This window comes from Xiphophorus hellerii, chromosome 6 (genome assembly GCF_003331165.1).
Source record: "Xiphophorus hellerii strain 12219 chromosome 6, Xiphophorus_hellerii-4.1, whole genome shotgun sequence".
In the NCBI taxonomy this organism is placed as follows: Eukaryota; Metazoa; Chordata; class Actinopteri; order Cyprinodontiformes; family Poeciliidae; genus Xiphophorus; species Xiphophorus hellerii.
This window is the reverse complement of record NC_045677.1, coordinates 6,903,088-6,923,404: the sequence shown is the minus strand read 5'-3', so window position 1 is coordinate 6,923,404 and position 20,317 is coordinate 6,903,088. Positions and strand designations below refer to the sequence as shown.

General features: G+C 39.8%; 1 protein-coding gene and 1 long non-coding RNA gene across 3 annotated transcripts in view; one reads left to right on the top strand and one right to left on the bottom strand.

Moving 5' to 3' along the window:
- The window catches only part of sugt1 (SGT1 homolog, MIS12 kinetochore complex assembly cochaperone), a 32,690-nt gene extending 13,887 nt beyond the window's left edge, over window positions 1-18,803 (bottom strand). Inside the window, exons 1-10 of one of the 2 annotated variants that reach the window (XM_032566320.1) lie at window positions 18,672-18,803; window positions 18,527-18,575; window positions 17,249-17,339; window positions 16,579-16,648; window positions 15,629-15,699; window positions 11,671-11,724; window positions 10,541-10,569; window positions 10,327-10,349; window positions 8,317-8,413; window positions 6,319-6,426 (exon numbers count right to left, since the gene is read on the bottom strand). In XM_032566320.1, coding sequence (XP_032422211.1) covers window positions 6,319-6,426; window positions 8,317-8,413; window positions 10,327-10,349; window positions 10,541-10,569; window positions 11,671-11,724; window positions 15,629-15,699; window positions 16,579-16,648; window positions 17,249-17,339; window positions 18,527-18,575; window positions 18,672-18,685 — 606 coding nt within the window. In that variant the 5' untranslated portion in view covers window positions 18,686-18,803. The remainder of the gene's footprint in view (window positions 1-6,318; window positions 6,427-8,316; window positions 8,414-10,326; window positions 10,350-10,540; window positions 10,570-11,670; window positions 11,725-15,628; window positions 15,700-16,578; window positions 16,649-17,248; window positions 17,340-18,526; window positions 18,576-18,671) is intronic. The other variant, XM_032566321.1, reaches the window with a different exon arrangement.
- On the top strand, window positions 11,876-13,596 carry LOC116722160 (uncharacterized). The gene is made up of 3 exons (XR_004339718.1): window positions 11,876-12,770; window positions 12,863-12,941; window positions 13,035-13,596. It is a non-coding gene; the product is annotated as an uncharacterized LOC116722160 (long non-coding RNA).
- Window positions 18,804-20,317: the final 1,514 nt, after the last annotated feature.

Here is a 20,317-nt window from a genome sequence, read left to right as displayed (position 1 = left end):
CTTTTATTAGGGCATGCTTTCTTTAATATCACATGTGGTGCATCTAGAGCTGAGGACGCACAACACAAATTATAGACAATTCTTACTAATAATTCTGTGAGAAAGAAAGGAAAATCTCCTTTCTGCTTTCTGACCCTGCTCCTCACAGAAGGCTTTAAACCATCATCCATCCTGTGGTCTGCTCTACATTAAATATATCTATTTTTGCCAGATAAGTTGGCACAAAAATAGAGTAGTTAGTGTGAGGGAGGTACAGACCTGACCCGACCTGCGTCGCAGCCGAGCAAACCAAACCAACTGCGAACACGTGGAAAACAGAGCCCGTTTGTCGGTCGTGTTTGTTTTCTTTTTCCCTCTGTTCTTTCTCTTAAGACTTTTTGTTTTTTTTTGCTGGCAGAAGTAAAACAAATAATTTGACACTCTAGCGCCGCCAGCTGGTGTGTAAACCAGTGCAAGAGTTTGTTGAATTCAGTCGGCTTCAACCGGTTTGACATTTCATGCAGGTCTGCCGGAGAGGAATCAAGAGTCGTCAGTGGTGTGACATTTTTGCGAGTGTGTGATTCCCTTACCCTCTTCTGCATCGTGTTCTTCTTCTACTACTCTCCAACGTGCCTCATTTGCTGTTATTTTGACTGCGACCTTCATGTTTTTTCCTCTCCATAGAAGGTGCCTCTGGTCTGATCTTCTGTTTGACTTCCTGGATGAGGGAACGACTAATCGTTCTGCCTCTTCTCCTTTTAACCGTTTCACAAACTTGAAAAATAACTGAAAATCGGTTCATCCGTTTCCTTCTGAGTATCCAGTCTGTCCTCTCAAACTCCCCCCAGTCGGCCACTTGCACTGAGCCCGGTTCTGGTTCTGCTGAGGTTTTTCCTCTCCACTGTCGCTACATGCATGTTCTAAGTATGTAAAGTCAATGACAACTCAAGCGCACAGCGCTACGTGCTCGTCCAGGCGGAGTGAATGCTGCAAGTCGATGAGTTCATTAAATTTGACCAATGAACTGAGCTTGATGCGCTGATTGATAACTAGGATCAACTGGAATGTATGTGTGACTTAAGTAAAATGATGATTTTTTTTTTGTTGTGGTTGTGAATTGGTGCTACGTAAATAAACTGAATTGAATTTTATTCGTCTCACAAAAGTCTGCTGAACCCACGAACTTTTTGAACACCGTTGAAACTTGAAATGACGTTTTCTGAGCTTTAGCTACTCGGGTGGGTTCGCCTCTTCAAATATGAGATGAGAAAATGGAATCTGAGGCAATAAGAGAAAAAATAAATAAATTTTTAAAAAACTTATATTTGTTTCGACTGACTCACTTTTCTATTTCTTAAACCACAACTTTCAGATACCTTTCAGCTCTCCTTGATCTTTTTTTATTTGTAAAGTCATCCTCTGAGCTACTAAGTGTCTTATGCGTTGTGATGGCTGTTGTAATAGGACCGGAGGGAATGTGTGTGCAATGGAAAATAAAGGAAGAAAAAGAGAAACTTTCGAAGGCCCGGAAAAGTAAAGATCAAGATTGCTGCAACGGGAAACCTGATGCCTTTGAAGCAAACTGCATAGAAATCCGCTAAACGATTTTTCCTCGGCACGGTGCATCCAAGTGAAATTCTCAATCCTCGGCTGGGTTCGCGGGCTTTGATGAACACGCGACCACATCAAGCGAAGTCCTCTCTAATGAGGAGAGATTTCAGAAAGCGAGCAAAAATTGATTTCCCCCTGACGTTTACAGACGCGTCGTGCCGTCCGGTGTGTGACTGCCTGGCGGTGTTTCGCCGGTGGGGAGGAATCTGTTCGCTGGGAAGAGATTTGATGTTTACAGGTCAGCGGCGTGGCCCGCGGGCGCTCACAGAGTCTTAGTCACCGTTTCCCGTCTGCTGGGCAGCACGGTAATCGTCGCTCCAATCGAGCGCGAGACAAGTTAAGAGGCAGACCTGGCGTGTTTAACCACACAACGTCTCACATTAGTGCAAGCCGCCCCGCATCTTTAAGGCTCACTCCGTATCGGAGGCTAGTTTACCCATTTTCTCTCCCACCCCACTGCCACAGTTTCTGTGAGAAACTGACTTGACGAATAATAATAGTAAAAAAGCAAATATAGACTTGGACACATCTCCGATCTCTGACGATTCCAAGTCCATTTTATGGACAAATTAGAACAGGGGTTTTCTGTCTTATTGCGTCAGTAATGAGTTGCTGCAAATTCACTGTGAAGCAAAAAAAAAAGGCTTCAAAGGCTTTGTGATCTGCAAAACAAACCCCTCTACGGCTGATGCTCATGCTGCTCGGATGTAGAACGACGCTCAATTCGATAAGTCACACAAAGCTTCAACATCACTGCTTTGACAATTATATATATATAAAAAAATTTAAAAAACACATACACACACGACTTGATTTACCCGTTTTCTCATTATAATCAACCATTTCAAAGGAGATTCTGATGCACTCGCTTTCCTTTACGTAGGTGGTTTGTGTATCTCAGACAAATCCCTTTTTCATTTCTCATAAAGGTCGCCTGTCTTAATATAGTCCGTAACATTATGCTTTCGCAAGAAATTTACTTTTTCCTCTCCTCCGTATAACTTGGTGTGGGATTGTCAAAATGAGCAGAATATTCTCAGCGAACTTTTAGCTGTAGTTTTCCAGCGTGAAACTACAGGAATAGTACTACTACTACTGTATATATATATATATGTATATATATACATATATACATATATATATATATATATATATACACACAGTAGTCAAACAAACCGGACTTAACAGGCAAACAAACTAGAGTTCGATTACAGCAGACGAAACAGGGCAACCAACGGAACCAAAACAAACGCGAGAGCCTAGCGCTAACAGGACAAATAGCCTGTAGTCTGCTACTAACCACAAATGAGAAATCCCACAACCGTTAAAGTTTCGGACAGTGTCTTCTTCAGAGGTTTTGGTGTCGTTTCCTTCATTGGTTCTTGGTGCAGCGCCACCACAGGTGAGGGGTGGACGGGTTTTTCAAAAGGTTTGGTTTGTTTGACAGTGCGAAAGCGAACCGAACCATCTGAAAAATTTGCAAATGTTGCAATTTTGGTCTCGAATCAAACCAAGTCTACCAGACTATCATGTATGAAAACACCCAAAGCAGCAAAAAAAGAAGCAAATCTGTATGTGGGAGTGGAATGCCTTTTTAAAAAAATGCAGTTGAGGAAGATTCTGTAGTAGAGAGTAGAGCTCCATGTTGCTGGGTTGGGCAGATCAATGCGCTGGTAGAGGAGGGGGGGGGAGGGCAAAAGATCCAACATTCACAGCCTTGATGATTAAAGAAAAAAAGCTGGATAAAATCTGCTTCTTGATCTGTGGGGCTAAAACCTGACAGTGGTATAAATCCTGAATCAGCACATTCATTAGCCCACATCGGTAACACACACTAATTAGCGCACAGTTAAAAAAAAAAGTAGCCATCCTCCTCATTAGGTCAGTAATCACCTTAAAGAGTGCAGAGAAACATTCAACGGGTAGATTATACTAGTGTGTGTGTGTGTGCGCGTGTGTGTGTGTGTGTGTGTGGGGGTGTGTGTGTGTGAGGGAGGACGAATTTGCACCTTCACTGATGTCTGCACAGGAGCTGCACTGTATACAGTAAGAGTGGATTTCCCCGTTTCCACTCTTGCTTCCGAAAGCTTCAGCAGCATTAAGGAATTAAAGGTAAGGAAAGCCTGCTTTATTCTGCTTTAATTTATTGAAGAGATTAAGAAGCTGATCTCAGCGCAGCAGCCCCAGTAATTATCAGCCGTGGTCCCAGTAAGCAGCTTAGACTCAAATCAGGGTGCTCTTTTCCCGCTTTAACGTTGTTTTACCCGACAAAGGAATTAAAGCACCTCACAGAAAAATAAAACTAAATGAAAGGCCACAGGAAAAATAAATGAAAGATCTGATTAATCGGAGAAATTCCTCACTTTTGCGTGAATCGGTGCGAGCGTCATGTTTTTTTGTTTTTTTTCTTTTGGAAATTGTCCGCGCCTTTTATTTGCTTTTCTAAATACTGCCGAAGCGACACCGCCGTTCTGTGACACGCGTCAAATTCTCACGTTGCTCGGTCTGAAGCCTTTTCATCATGTCGTGTATGAATGCCGCCTGGCTGTGGTCACCCTGACCCAGAACAAAATAAATAAAAAACAAAAGTGGGCTGTTCTTTTCCTCTTTCTTCTCCGGCACACTACAAAATCTCAATGTGTCTTTGGGTTGGCAGGTGACAGTTTGGCACAACAGGGGTTGTGTGCCCTTTAATAAAAGAAAGACAAAAAAATCTTCAAGGCCTTCAAGGGATGAATTTGATTGAGGATGCATGTGACAGGACAACATAGTTGGTAGAAGTAACGCCCTACTGTATTCTGATTACATATTTCAGGTAACAAGTTTAGTAAGGGATTACAATTCCAACAAAAAAAGTAATTAGATTACAATTACTTCCATGCGAGCAGACTGCATTACGAAACCGCGATTTTGTATGCGAGTGTCCCATGGCAATCACTTACGAGCGTGTGTCGCCATGGTAACAGACATCTGTGAAGATCGACAACAGACAACATGGAGTGTGGGAGAGTGCAGCGTTTAATGCTTGGAAGAACCGACATTAGTTTGAGTCCATAGCTGCGTTTCCATCATCCACAGAATTACACAAATTGAAATTTATGAGAATAAATTTGTTTAATGGAAACATGCCAATTTCGTTTTTTGATCAAAAAAAGTTTTCATGCTAGGATAAGGTGCCAACGTCTCCTCTGATGGCTGAGAGAAGATTCTAGCGAGTGGTTGAATTATGAATATTTCTCTTGGAACTGTTTAAATTTGTCGCTGCCTTAAAGCCATTAATGACTTACTGTGCGAACAAGTTTATTCCCATGTGATTTTAATTTTAGGTCTCACTTAACGGGAAATTTAGGGCTGAAACGATTCCTCGAGTCATTCGAGTACCTCGATTATTAAAATTCCTCGAGGAAAATGCATCTACCTCGAAGCTTCGTTCAATTATGTTTTATTATTTAGCGCACCGTGTTCCGACCGGATTATTACTTGCGTTGCGCAGCGCAGCGCTCTCACTTCCACCTGAGTTGTTGACGAAAGCTAAGTGTTAGCAGGATAATGTCAAGTTTTGAAGTTGGGAATGGGAGGATTTTATTTATTGGAGATAATTCCCGGGTCTTTGTCGTTTTTCGGGGGACCAATAAGCATCTTTAAAATAAGTGGCACGATGCCTGGAGTACGGCAGCTTTTCTCCTCCCGGAGCTGCTGCCTGGTGGCGGTTCAGAGCGAACGGCGGGGACGAGCGCCACAGGTGTATTTATACAGGTGAGCGAATAGACTGAACACTGCGCCGGCTGTGCATTAAATAATTAACAAGTAGCATTGCGGACGAACCAGGAAATTTATTTCATATCATCCCGGTCTCAACAAATGGGTAGCGGAGCTCATCGTGGCGGCACGTAGCTGCCGAACGAAGGGGTCAAATCCCGTCGCTAACATGAACACAAAGCTATAAATGTCTGGGCAAGGTGAGAGTCCATCTATTAAACTGAATGAAGATGAATACAGAAACCAAAAGCTGGAGTATTGACATTTTTTATAAGCGTATTTGTGAGCCTGCCTCTTTATTATTGAACTGAATATAACTTCAGGATCTTGTATACCTTTTCTTCAGGTTAACTTAGAAAGTGAGCTATTATTGTTACAGGTTAATTTTCTAAACTACAGAAAAGTTATTGTTAGGGATGCTCAATTGTGAAAAATTGGACCGATGTTGATATGCAATAGTAACTCTGCTGATATGTTAAGATTTACCAATGTTTTACTTTGTCTTTTTCTTTTTATCCGATTACTCGATTAATCGTAAGAATAATCGATAGATTACTCGATTACTAAAATATTCGTTTACAATAGTCCTAGTGAAATTCAATATTAGTGGAATATCAACAAAGATTTGTAATGGCGACAAAAACATTAGCTCCCACTGCACTCTTTGAGGAAACAAAACTTATATAAAGTGAAAAAACTCCACTCCAAATCTGAGCGCGCACCTAGAAAGCTGCAGAAACTGCTGGATTTATTAAGTCATGAAAACAACGCGCCCTTTTTCTTCCCGTTCAACTTACCAAAATTCTCAAAAACATATTAAAATTTGTGTCAGTGTTGTGACAAAATGTGAAAAAGTTCAAAGGATAAAACCGTTTTCATAAAGCAGTGCTGTACATTAAGCTCCACTCAGCGCACACACACACACACACACGCCCACCCCTGTGTGTTTAGCTACCCTGAAAGCGTTACCTTGGTGGAGAGGATCTTGAAGGTGCTCTGTTGCGGTACGATCGGGTGCAGGAGGTGGAAGTGGAGGTCACAATCCTCGCCCGACGACATCTGTATCTGTGCAGAAAGCTGCAGAAAAGAAAAATAGATTTTAGTCATTATCTCTGGAAGGATTCATCAGCAACCAACTGGTAAACTCTCCAAGTGTGAATGAGGTGATGCTGCAACAACAAAAGAGTTACTATTAAATGAAACCAGGGCTGCTACTAACGACTATTTTAGTAATCAATTAATTTGACGATTAATCGATAAACTGGATTTTAAAAAAAACTAGCAGTCTACAGATTTTTCCTTTTACATATTACATATTATTACATATTTTACATATTATTAAAAACACAGTGAAAGATGCAAATTAACAAGAAAATAAATAAAAAAGTAAATATCTTAGTGACATAGCATTCCCTTACTGAATTTGAGCTAGGTGAAGCTAACACTGCCACTCGAGGAGTTTTGTGTAAAACATAATTACAGACAAGGCATTTTTTTACATATATATATATTAAATGCAAAATTGAAATTTTCTTGTACAGTTTTGGCTTAATTAGCGCTCCGAATATGTTGGGTTTTTTCCAGCAAATTGCCCTTTTCTGATTCTGTATACTCCAGGTGTTGATTAATCAATGACTAAATTAGTTGACGATTATTTCAATAATCGACTCGTCACAATTAATCCCAATTAATTCAATTAATCACGACTAATCGATCAATCTGATTAATCGATGCAGCCCTAAATGACACAAATAAATATTCCCCGTGATGAAACTGTTGGAGAAACATTGTGATTTGATTTGACTGCAGCTCTCAGAGAACGTGCAAAACGACATAGACGGCGGGAGCGAAGGCGCCAGCGAGGCTGTGAGACTTTTCATGCGATGTGGCTGCTGTGATCGTCTGGAGACCTCGTCCTGTCCCCTTCAGCTACACTCTGATGACCAGCGAGTGGGCGGAGGGGGCGAGGGGCGCGGCCTGTCATTCACCAACACTGTGGCTGCATTGCCTGTTCAAAAGGACACGACTTCATTGCTAAACGCTTAGAAAAAGCGAGCAACTTTGTTATAGACTCTGCATTAATAATCACGCTACGTCAATATGTGCCCAAGTCTCAGTCCACAACGAATGTTTTCCTAAAAGTGCCTACTTCTTATCTGGAACCAATGAACGGAAGAACTTCAATGGGAATAAGAGCTTAGAAAGTGAGATAAAAGTTGCTTTTGAGCAATTCCAGCAAGAAAAAAAAGAAAAGAAATCACAGCTTTAATATTCATTTCTAGCTGAATTTCCGTGCAGTCTGTAGGTACACAGCCGCCGCGCTCGGTCGCGAGGGGAAAATAAGTGGAACCACCTCCTTTCATCTTTAATTTCTTTTGTATATACTGACCTAGTAAAAAATATATGAACTTATCTTTACTCGGCGCCGCAAAGGGAGCTTAACGAGTGACTGTTATTCGGGTGGGGGAGTGAACTCTCTCTTTTGAAACGGGGTAAATTCGGTTTGTTATTCTATTAGGAAAGACAAAGCCACTCCCTGGGGTGCCCTGCAGTTACCCCTCGGAGAGACGGCTGGAAAGACTGAAACGAAAAGAGAAAAAGTCAAAGAAAGGAGCGCTTGTCCCTGAAGGGCTCCGCAGCTGATCCGAGATCAGTTATGCCTCCCATCTACAGACAATTAGGAGGGTTGGAGAAGCTAGGGAGGGTAAATTGTTCTTAGATCTGTACTTTGGGGGCAATGTTAACAAGGCACCACTGGAGGCATGTTTGGGTCTGTGAGGCGGAGTGTGTGTGTGTGGGTGTGTGGGTGTGTGTACGTGGGTGTCTGCATCTGTGTGTGTGTGTGTGGATGAGACCCATCTAATGGGCCCCCCTGAGGAAACACTCCAGAAGATAACCCGTCTTTGTTCCGCGCATACAGAGAGAAAAGCAGACCGTGTCGGCTTCCGTGCCGGTGAGCTTCCGTACCTCTCTTTCCGTGAAGCTGACGCGCACTGCGTCCTTGGGAACGTTCTTGGCCATCACCGTGACGATGACTTGTGAGTCTGTTTGGTACCAGTCGTGCCTGGAAGAGACGGACGACACCGGTACAAATGAGTATCAAATAAAATAAAATAAAAAACTCTGAAATAAATTCTGTTTATGGCAGAAGCTTCATCTTACGTTGATAAATGTCGAAAAATCCAATCTTTCATTTGAGTGAATTGATTTAGTGGACATACTTTAAGGAATTATGGAGTTCAACAAAACCACAAGAGGCAAAATAAATGCAAGAAAATCATTGTTTATTTATATTTTACTTTAAACCTTTGGTGCATAATCCAATCTTCCAGTTTCCAAAGGTTTAAATGGTACTAAGAAGCCCAATTTTAAGCCTCTGGCTGCTGCTGTACTGCAAAAACACAAAAGCTCAGTAAACTCAAAATAAGGCAAAACTAACTTACAAGTAACTTTTCAGCAAAAATATTGGAGCTTGTTTTAAGTAAATATTTCCTTAGTATTGATAAGAAGTACTGAAACCACTGGCAGATTATTTCACTTACACAAGACAATTTTCCCATGTTAAAAGTGAAATGATCTGTCAGTTGAACTAGAGATGCACCAACCCGATATTAATATCTGTATGGGTCCCAATATTGAAAAATCTAGATTAGGTATTGGTTACAATGTGACCATTCAATAAAGGCAGAAGGTTTGTTGCAGCTTATGTTTTGCATGCTTGACCAAAGTAGTCAACGTATTGTTTTTATCAATTTCAGTTTCTTTATTATTTTATTGGCTGTTCTAATTTCTAATTGCACCGACTGAACCAATAAAAGTTGTGTTGTTTTTACATGTTTGACCAAGATTGTGAAGCTTTTGGTGTTTAAAAGTGTGCTGGTGCAAAGTTATCAGATTTATTTGTAATTTGGTACATTTATTTGTCTACATTTAAAAAAAAGGAAGAAAAAAAAAAAGAAACGTTTAAGTCAATTCAACCCTGTTTCTCTAAATTTGTAATCTGCCGATACTAAACCACAGATATCGGAAGACAAAAAAAGTGTATTGGTGAATTCCCAAGTGGAGCCAGTACCTTTTCCATCAATTTCAAGGAATTGTTGAATTAAATCAAGCTCCTGTATCTTTTTGGGAAGTTGCTTGTTAGTTTTTCTCATTTCAAGTGTACTAAAATAGTTGTTGTGCAAAATCAGGCTCTCTTTGCAGTAGAGCCTGTAGGAGGACTAATATTTATCTCAACGCCACACACAGTGAGCAGGATGGTAAATTAGATTAAAAAAGACTCCAAAGCTCACTGTTGGAAAACAGCAGCAAAGAAGTGGCAATGTTGGGGTAACTCAGTCGCCATAGCAACCATCGCACGCCATCTAAATACTAAGTCAATGGTTGGCAGGCAACTTTTTCAACACATGTTCCGAGTGGAAACAATGAAGACTTGGAAAAGCAACCCTTAGTCTCCATTAAGTACGGTGGGTTTAGTTGAATCTTTCTCTGTTGCGCAGCATCATGGCGTCTCTGAAATCCCAAGAGAGATTAATATCTGAGAAATAAATACCTGGTGGACTCTGACAGGAGTCCACCAGGTCTCCTGGAAAATAGCTGTGATTGTGTCTAAACAAGACGGTAATGACTTAAGTGACACAAAATCAACAATCGTAACAAGATGTTATTTCGTAAAAAAATGTACTCAGACGTTGGATTTTTTTCAAACTTTCAGCTAGGCTTTTGCAGTAAAAGAGAGTAGCAAGAAACAGTGCCAACACATTCACCCATCTCTGCAAGGGACTACATTTGATTCTCATCATTCCATCTTTGCCATTTTAATGTTCAACACCGTCCATAATAAAAGAAGTTCCACATGCCTACATCGCTGTGACACGATAAGTATGTAATGGAGAGCAGAGGGTTTGCATAATGGGAGATAAACAGCAAAAACACATCAGAAGAGGCCGAGACAAGGTATACTGACAGCTCACTTACTTCACAGGTGGAGCAGCTGGTGTCTGCCCCCGAGTCGGGACGATAATTAGAGAGGAAGAAATGACAAAAACACAATCATGAAACAATAAACAGACAAGTGAGGATAGAGAGAAACACACACAAAACAACAACGAGCTTCTTTCTTTACTCCTTCTTCAGCTCATCTGATGCCGAGAGCAACACTGCCCTCAAGTGGCCCCACAGAGAAACTCACCGTGGCATCGCTGCCGTTTTGTGTCTGAGCTGTGGAAAGGAGAGAAAAAAAAACAACAACAATATAAACAACTAAATCCTCTTTAAGTGTTTTAATACAACAAAGCCTCTAAAAACATATTTAAATACTCAGCACCGACACCATGGGCGGCAAACAGAGGCGCCTCCACGCTCACCCGTCCTCTCCACCGGGTTGTTTACTGGTCCATCTACGCCCATTAAAAGCCCCGTGAGCCGTTTACACAAAGCGAGGTCGCGCGCGCCGTTTACACAGCGTGCTATCATGCATTATTTACCGACTTCACCGCGTAGCGCACGCGCGTGGAGAGAGCGGGATGAGATGATAGGCGGCGCGGTAATGTCGCCTTAATGAGGTCGAGCTTGAAATGGAAAGCAAAGCGGGGCCTGTGGGGGGGCTTTCAGAAGGGAGGCAGAACTTGCATGAACTCTGACACTCTCTGTGCCACTTGTGACAGAATAACCGCGTGCCATATGTGTTAGCATGTGGTAAACACGCCGTCGCTTGGAGAAACACCTGCTTACGGTGTGTGCGTGAGTAACTTTGGCTCTGCTTGCCTTTCTTTCACTGTGTGCGCGGGTTTGTGTAAAGGGGTTGCGTCTCAACGGGGGCTTTCGAACATCAGTAATGTGAACTCTGATCAATCAAGGCACTCTTGAGGGGGCGGGGGAGTGTACGTGCGCAAGCGGGTGTGAAGCGTGTTTGACATAACCGGTGCTCCTGTTTACTCGAGATAATCCGGAGGGCCGCGGCATCGACGGCAGCCCCGACGAGGCATGCATCTTTCATTGGACAGAGCACCGCTGCCTCCATCATGGGGGGGGGGGCACACGGAGCGGATCCCCTGAATATGTGCGCTCTCGTTTGTTTGATCAGATAAGCTGATCCGCTCCCCGACTGCACCGTTTAGTTTCATGTTCGACGGCAGCAGCGAACACAACACGCGGCCTAATTTACAGGGAGTAAACTTCGGCAGAATCCTGCTTGCAAACACACCCGATATGGCGGGGCATTTTACATTTCAGCGCTGCCAAGTGCAGTTAAAATGGACAATAATAAAATGTCAGATGTAAGCATAATGTAAATTTTACTGATAAGTCAGAGATACTTACTCCCCATCATCTCCTCGCATCGTTTTATCCAGACTTCAGATGATTTGTCAGAATCTGCAAACAAAACAAAAAAAAGATCATAGTTTTAAATGTTTTCCCCGTTATACATTACTTAGTAGGGGTGCACCGATTGCAGTTTTAAATACCAATTTTTAAGAAAAAATCGACAATCTGCAATTCTGATTTTGGCCGACACTGATTTTTTTTGTCTTACATTTTGCTAAATATGACAATAAAGTGACTATTGTTAACTGTGGATGTGCAGACACATGACCTAGTGGGCTGGGCTGTCAGTCAAACATCTCTGATGGGACAGCAGAAGAGGGCAATGGCTGATTTTTACACCATTGCTGAGGTAGATCAGATCGATGGCTAAAAATACAAAGATTTGAGCTATATTTTGAGGGAAACTTAAAAGCTCCATTTTATATCTTCATAAATCACAAAATCTAGATCTGACCGCTCCATTAATTGCTGACTTCTATGCTTTTCTAATTCTAAGGTGGACCCAAAATTTGCAAGGGGACACAAAAGACACAAAGGCAAAGATCCGACAGTAGCACCAGTACTTTTGGTAGTAATGTGACTTGACTTATATTATCCCAACATCCAGAGACTATTGACCCTCTCCACCTTGGTCCACCTTTTATCACCCCATATAATGCAGGCTTAGTCATTAAGTTTCCCCTCTGTCAGTGTTATAGGTGTGGGTGTTTTCCAGTCTCCAGCACCTGAGTGTGATTCTAGTAGCTGATGCCATCTGAATAGTCCAGTATGCTCAGTCGGGGACCACAATTGTAACATTTGTTACATTTTCAGCTGGTACAATTCTCTCTCACCCGATATGGCGGGGCATTTTGATTCTATTGTGTCAACAGAATCAAATCCTTAGTAAAACCGCTTACCCTCTAACTAGTGGTGGCGCTGCACCAAGAACTAGTGAAGAAGCAGTTTTTCTGCAGCAGAGTTTGATTGCGCATTCACACCTCAACAAACAAACTTCATTTTCTAGGTAAACAAACTAAAGTTCAATTAAAGTGGACTAAACAAGGCTGGTGTGAATGCACCCTTAGCGTCCAGAGGGGTGTTATGGAGTACAGGTACTTAATATAATGGCTTATCACTTTTTTCTCTTTATTTATCTTTTGAAGAAAGCCAGATTCAATGTGTTAGTCTTTTTTTGTGTTATTAGAGATTCTACAGCTCTTTGCAACTTTGGTTGTGCTTCCTTCCTTCCCAACACTGCTGGGTCTCCTGCTGTCTGCACCCTGGTAAGACCCTGACCGTTTCGGTCCATCTGTCTCATTAGCAAGTTCTGTCAATTCTGAAAGCTGCTTTTCTCTTCTCCATTTTCATTTTGAAAGAGACAACAGTTTTTACGTCGGACACAAACTCCTAAAGCAGCGTAACAATAACGCAGCTTTTAAGAACTGAGAAGATTCGTCCAATGAACGTCTACTGTTATTTTCACACGGCGGACCCGCTGAACGCTGGTCTCGGCGTGGTCCGACACTCACCGGGAAACATTCAGGGGAAGCGAAAGAACATGACTGAAATCAAACAGGCGTAAAGTAAATCTGAAGCATCCAAACACATCAAAGGCTTTCTCTTTCTTAAGAGAAAGCCTTTAACTTTCTCTTAAAGGCACTTTAAGAGAAAGCTTGACTCTAAGCAACGACGTGTGGGCAGCTCATTAAAGTGACTCTGATATGTAAACTTGTCAATGTGCAGCTCATCAGATTTAAATGTAGTCTTTATGAACTAGTAATATGTAAACACTGAGACATAAAACAGAGTGATTTTATGTCAAAGTTAGGATTTAACTTTATAAATCTATTTTTTTCTGTGTGAGTTTTCTTTTTAATCATTAAAATAATAAAAAAAACAGTATTTTGGACAAGTCTTATAATATCTGTTTCAATTAGATTTGCAATATAAAAAAATGCAGTTGAATAATAAAAAAAGGTTTAAAACCAAGACTACATTTCATGTTTCCTCATAGCCTTTTAGTTATCAAAACCAAATACAAAGAAAGAGTTGGAACGTTGTCACAATTAATGGTATCAAAGCTATCGCTGCACTAAGCTGTTATGAAATATGAAACGCATCATCTCCAACTGTGCAAACCTTTAGTAAGTTCCACTAAGCTTATCAATTATATAAGCCAAATCTGGAGAAAAATAAGGACATCAGACTGCTGAGGTTTCTGGTGAGGAACAGAAAACCAGACTGTGAGCAGTCTCTTTCATAATCTTCGAATGTGTTTCATCTGGGGATGCATCAGTATGAACATTTGAGCCAATATTAATATTGCTGTTACGGAAGATAATTATCTAAACATGCTTATCTTAGCCATGTTTAGCCGATGATGATAATGATTTATCTTTCATTCCTAGTTTCAGGCATGTAGTGTTGGTGGATACTGCTAACTAAAAAGCTAGCCTTACCTTAAAGCACTAATCATAAACATTAGATCCACTAATACTAAATGCTGTACCAACATGGTATTTAGTGGAAGCTAATGCTAAAGCCCTTTAACAACATGGTTTTTAGTGGAAGCTAATGCTAAACGCTGTACCAACATGGTATATAGAGGAAGCTAATGCTAAAGCAGTATACCAGCATAGTATTTAGTGGAAGCTAATGCTAAAGCAGTATACCAGCATAGTATTTAGTGGAAGCTAATGCTAAATCAATATACCAACATGGCATTTAGTGGAAGCTAATGCTAAAATCAATATACCAACACGGTATTTAGTAGAAGGTAATGCTAAAGTGTTAAACATGTTGATACCCACCATGTGTCAATGACAACATGTATTACCTCAAGGTAATACACTTTGTATTACCTTGAATATATAAATTACCATAAGGTAATACACTATGTATTACCAACATGTAATACATGTAATACATACATAATATGTATTATACATAGTGTAATACATACACTATGTATTACCTTGAGGTAATACATTTTGTCATTGTCACATGGTGGGTAACGGTGTATTTGCTACTGGTCACCTGTACAGTTGTGCTTCAGGAAGTGATTCTTTGGAACAGAACTTTCCCTCCTGGTTTCAGGTTTGATACTAACTCTGTTACCGATTTAGCTTTATTGATGCTACTCATTAAATGAATCAAACCAACTCAAACTATTTTCAGATTATAAATGGATAAACCAACAGAGCACTGAGGCAATGTTTTTAATTTAACATCAAAAAGCTTCGGGACATATGCTTTGATCAATAAAGGAGGAGTCGGCAAAACATCTCAATTGTTCAAGTCAGATGAAATGAGACAACCTCTCACAGACCTTCACAATAAGAGCCTCAAGCATAAACACTGATCAAGTTTATAATAATTTTTTTTAAAAAAAGCTTACAGTATCCTCTGTGTGTATTCTGAGTGATGGTGTGTTCAGGGTACAGACTGTAATTTCTCTCACAAATTGTTTGTAGGCAGTTGTCAAATCAATTTATTTAATAGCCTCACTTCTTATGAAAGTAATAATGATTTTTATCATGGTATTTATGTTCCAATCTTCACTCTTAGTGCAGCAAGTTCAGCCTGTAATGATATTTACCCATCAGTTTCAACACATTTGAATGAAAAGGCATTCATCTGGATAATTGTGATGAAATCAGCCACAATAGCCTGGACTCAAGAACACAGTTCGAAAAAAACAACTTTGAGATTATCACATCTACCCATAAACAGCAGTAAATTAACAAATCTTCGCAACAACAAGATTCACATTCTCACGCGTTTAAAGAATCCAGCAGCATATATACAAAACATTAAACAAGAGCAAGCCAGTGGGATTTCTGGGCCCTGACACAGCAACAAATATTTAGAAATCCAAAACAACCATAAATATTCGCAGAGGCAATGAAAGACAGCGGGTGGTTTGAAGTGGATTCTGCATAAGCAGAGAGCAGAAGTGGACCGAACTCACCGTCCAGCTGCTGACCCTGAGTGAAAGCCGAATGTGCCGACTCGTAGTTTTTCAGGTGGTACTCTCCAATTCTGGATGAGAGTAAGAAGAAAAAAAAAAAGAAATTCTCAATAATAACTTTGAAAATGCGGCATCTTCTATGCGCGGACGTCTTTCTTTAACGAAAGAAACTTCTTAGCTACGTGACAAGTTTGATTGGGTCAAACTTTAAGTTTGAATAGCTTAACGTTTTATATTTGTTGTCCTTCATTTTAGAAAGTGAAAATCTAACATGGATTGAAATTTCAAGCCTTCATCGCTGTAATTTTGCTGATCATGTCTTATAGATCACAAAATCTCAAAATTGCGCATCAGACGGAATATAAATATGTATATTATGTAAAGTCTGGCTATTGAAAATTCACCTCTATATACTCAGACACCATTTATATCCTCAAGAAACTTAATTAGTTGATTACACTGACACCAGGAAGTCCTAATATTTAACTTTTCACAATGTTAACATTTTATGATACACTGAATTTGGAGTTTTTGTTATGTTAGCCATAATCATCAAAAATACAAGAAATACAGACCTGAAATACTTCGCCTTATGTGCAATTAATACGTTTTATGAGTTTTACTTTCTGAAATGAGTGATAAAAATATTGAATTTTTTTCAGTATTCATCTTTTTGAGATCTTCTCAAAAAGAGAAGATCTCAAATGTACCTGAAAACTCAAATTATCATTATCATTATCATATCATCGACAGACTAAATTTAAGACCCTATTCCTAAAGGAGCTGGGGTTTTTTTCAAAAAAGGCTTAAAACATCTTTGCTCAACCTCAATACTTCCAGAGACTTAAAAGAATGAAGCATTGTTGTTTCTTTGACAGCTGAGCAACGGGACGGTTTAATTTCTACCTCTAAGTGAATTACACAAACACCAGTTGTTTTATTCTACGCACCCTGTTCGCATGAAGGCTAAAGGTAAGCTGGGTTTTAGCTGCTGCGCTTTCTTTGCATCATCAACAGCACCTAAAAGAAGAAAAGAAAAAGGTTAATCATCGAGGTAAAGCAGTTATTCAAACAGTAACCAGTCACTTTTTTAGCCAATTACATGGCAGAATTTAGGGACCTGCATCTGAGTTGGTAGAGAAGTCAAGGACTAACGGCTAGTCAGAGATATTATACTAGGAATCAAACCAAAAATATTTTGTCAATGATATCAGAGGCTACATTGCTGAATGTTAAGTTTCTCACTGTGATACAACAATAAACTACCTTTTTAAATTTCGTCAGAAATTGGTTTCAAGAGCTCAGTCGATATACTTACAGAAATTTGTGCAACAGAATCAAAGTTCTTGTGCTTTTTAAGGTCTCACAGTAGTAAAATTAAAAAAAAAAAAAATGTGGCTGACTTAAAAACTGTTCAATGAAATGGTAAATTTTACAGAACATGTTCGCCTTAATAAAACCACTAAAACAAGCAAAAGCTAAATGATACTCAATATACTAAATGGTGCGTGACTTTATTTTGTAAATAAAAACGTGCGAATGTAGCTTACCATATTTTGCGGTTAACTATGACTATGGAGTAATTTCGTTTCCACCTGTGTGAAGGTGAACTTGACTTACTGCTGTAGTTTTTCAGAAGTATGTGGGCATAGGCACGCTGGCAGAGCCACTCAGCATTGTCACAGTCTCCTTGCAGAGCCTCATTAAGAACCTGAAAACAATGCCGCCTTTAAACAATTTATTTTATCGTGGTTTCCATTTGAGACAGAGAATAGAAATAAAACTATAAACGCAACAAAAGGCAAGAAAAATCCTCAACTCCTGCTGACATCACTTAACTTATAAACTCTTTTAAAATCAAAGCATTAGTTGGCCTTATAAAATTTCCTGACTAAATTCTGTGACAGCCATTTTAGTTTAGATTGTAAAGCTACTTGAAGAAAAAGTAGCTTTACAAACAAAACCGTTCAACTTACCTGAGGAAAAGAATTTTTAATATCTTAACTATAATGTTTACTTCAAAAAATATTGTACGCAGTACAGCTGTTTCATTTCCTAGACGCTGATGGTTATTGTGAAAACACATTTTACTGCAAGAAAACTCGTGATCTGTCCTAAATGAAAGCCACAATACTTTACTAGATATTTGCTTTTAAATGGATGGAGAAGGCAAAAACCCTTTAAAGGCAAATATCCTAAAAAATAAAAATAAAAATTAGGATACTTTTATTACTAGACAAAAAAACATGCTAAACAATTCACAGAAAGGTTTGAAAAAATGTAATTAAACATTTTTGTGATTGGATCACAACATTTTACAGGTTTTTAATTGAGGGACATGAATTGCTCAAATATTTGGCTGAAGCCAACGACGTATCTGCGTCCACGAGTGATTTTTGACATATGAAATATCACTGTTGTAATATGTAATTGTTTGTTTTGAAAATGTTGCTAACATGCCTTTAGTTAGGAGCTGAATATCGCTTTAGGCCCTGAACGCGTCAGTAAATGCCGTAGCTACAGAAACGACCTTAAACGCGTCTCCTGGCTTTCACTTTCCGTTAAACTCAATACTGAACGACTGCACAGCTAACTAGCATGCTAACTTGAAGTATTTAGCTACAACTAATGAATACAAAGTTATTCAGCAAACAGGAGGCGAAATAAAATGCAACAATTATTCTTCAGTCTCTATCAGCCCTCTGCTGCTTTCCAAAGTAGTGCTAGCCGGAAACATTAGCTAACTTAGCAAAGTTAAACCAGAGCTAACATAATGTGCATTATCATGCAATGTCCCCGATTGCTGTACAGGACAGCTAGTCATATCACTTTAACTTTAAACCGACAACCTTCACCAGCAGAATCAAACCATAGATGGAAACAGATGCTAATGTTTACCTCCAGGGCTTTCTGTGGATCTTCGTCAATGAAGCTATCGGAGAAGCTGCTAAAGCAAACATCACACACCCGGACTTCGTTAAATGAATGGGAAATGTTGCATTAAACCGAGTCAAAGAGAAATAAATACGTGGGTTTAATTTACCGTTCGGCTGCCATGGGTTTCGCCCGCAGACCTGTGCTGTGTGTCTCACAGGAAAGTTCTAGACGTGGAGAGTACTAGAAAACGTGTCGGCGGCGACTGTCAGTGAACGCAACAGAAGGCTCGACAACATCCGGTTTACGTTGAGCTCTGACGCTGACGCTGGCGTTGCTCCTCCCATCGGTCTGGAGTAGATCACCAAAACATGAATTTACAGAAGAAGAAAAACCATCTCTCTGTGGCGTTTTAATCTGTTGTTGTACCCGAGTAAGTAATGTATTACTAAGAAAGAGGCAGAAAGAGATAAGAGGTGTGAATTAAAGGTTAAAACACCAACCGAGTAGAAGATTTTCAATCTGAATAAAACAGCACAATTTCATTTGAGGTTTTAAAATAAGAGAAGTGGGAAATTTTGCAATCACTATAAATTATTAAGAGTAATTTCATAAAAGGTCATTAAATTCAATTCAACAATACTTTATTAATCCTAGATTGAAAGTACATTGTAACTTATATCATTTTCTTCAAAGATTTGTATGTGTATGGGCAGGAAAAGCCCTTCTTTAACAGCCTCCACAGTGGTTCTGAAGAGGCCTCTGACTGAAGACACCCATTTGTTGTGTTACAGTATCACAAAAAGAGGATGCTCAGGCTTGTCCATTATTTTCTTGATTTTATGAAGAATTCTTTTTTTGCCCTATCGTCTCCAGAGATCCCACATTGGTCCCCAGAACCAGCCTTCTTTATCAGGTTGCTCAGCCTTTTTAAGTCCCTGAAATAAGTCTCTCCAATGCACAGAAAGTAATCCATAAGTAGACAAATTCCAACATGCCTAAGTCTACTCTCTGAAAAGAAAAAAAAACACCAATTTAAAATAATTCGCCAATATACTAACTTTACTGAAGCAAAGTAAGGAAAGTTTAGTCCTTTCGGTGTTGAGATCATGTTTCATGGACTCTGACTGCAAATAAATCTCAGCAAGTAATTAATAATTGTACGTAGAGTCTTATTAGCGCCAATCATTGAACGTCTTTTGAACACCTCCTTCTTGAATACAGAATGCTAAATGGTCTGCTCTTTTATAGTACTTTACCAAGACCAAAGGCTCAAAGCGCTTCACACTACAATCAGTCATTCACCAACCCATACCCTGATGGTGTGAAGCTACATTGTAGCCACGACTTACCTGGAAGAGTGACAGAGGCTGGCATTTAATGAGTACCATTGGACCCTCTGATCACCACTAACAGGCAAGGCGAGTGAAGTTTCTTGCCCAAGAAAACAACGACCAAGAAGGACAGATTGCATATAGGATGAACCCCAACCAACAGAGGCTCCGCTGTCCTACACCAGTTAAGCTAATTTAATCTCAATTGCCGTTTGTTTTGGTCAGTTAAGACGTTTAGTCACAAAATTTCTTTGAAGTCTTCAACATTGACTCACGAGTTAAGGAACGCAGCCAAGCTGTGTTCAATGTACAACATGCAGACAATCAAGTCTGGACCATTTAGACGAAATATAAGTTTGGGGTGATGGTCCAATGTTTAATATAACTTTTGGAGAATTACTCTTCGTTAGCTGTTTTTTAAGCAATTTCCTGCCACGCCATTTTGTCCCTGATTCACTCAAATGTCTCCAGGCTCAGTCCA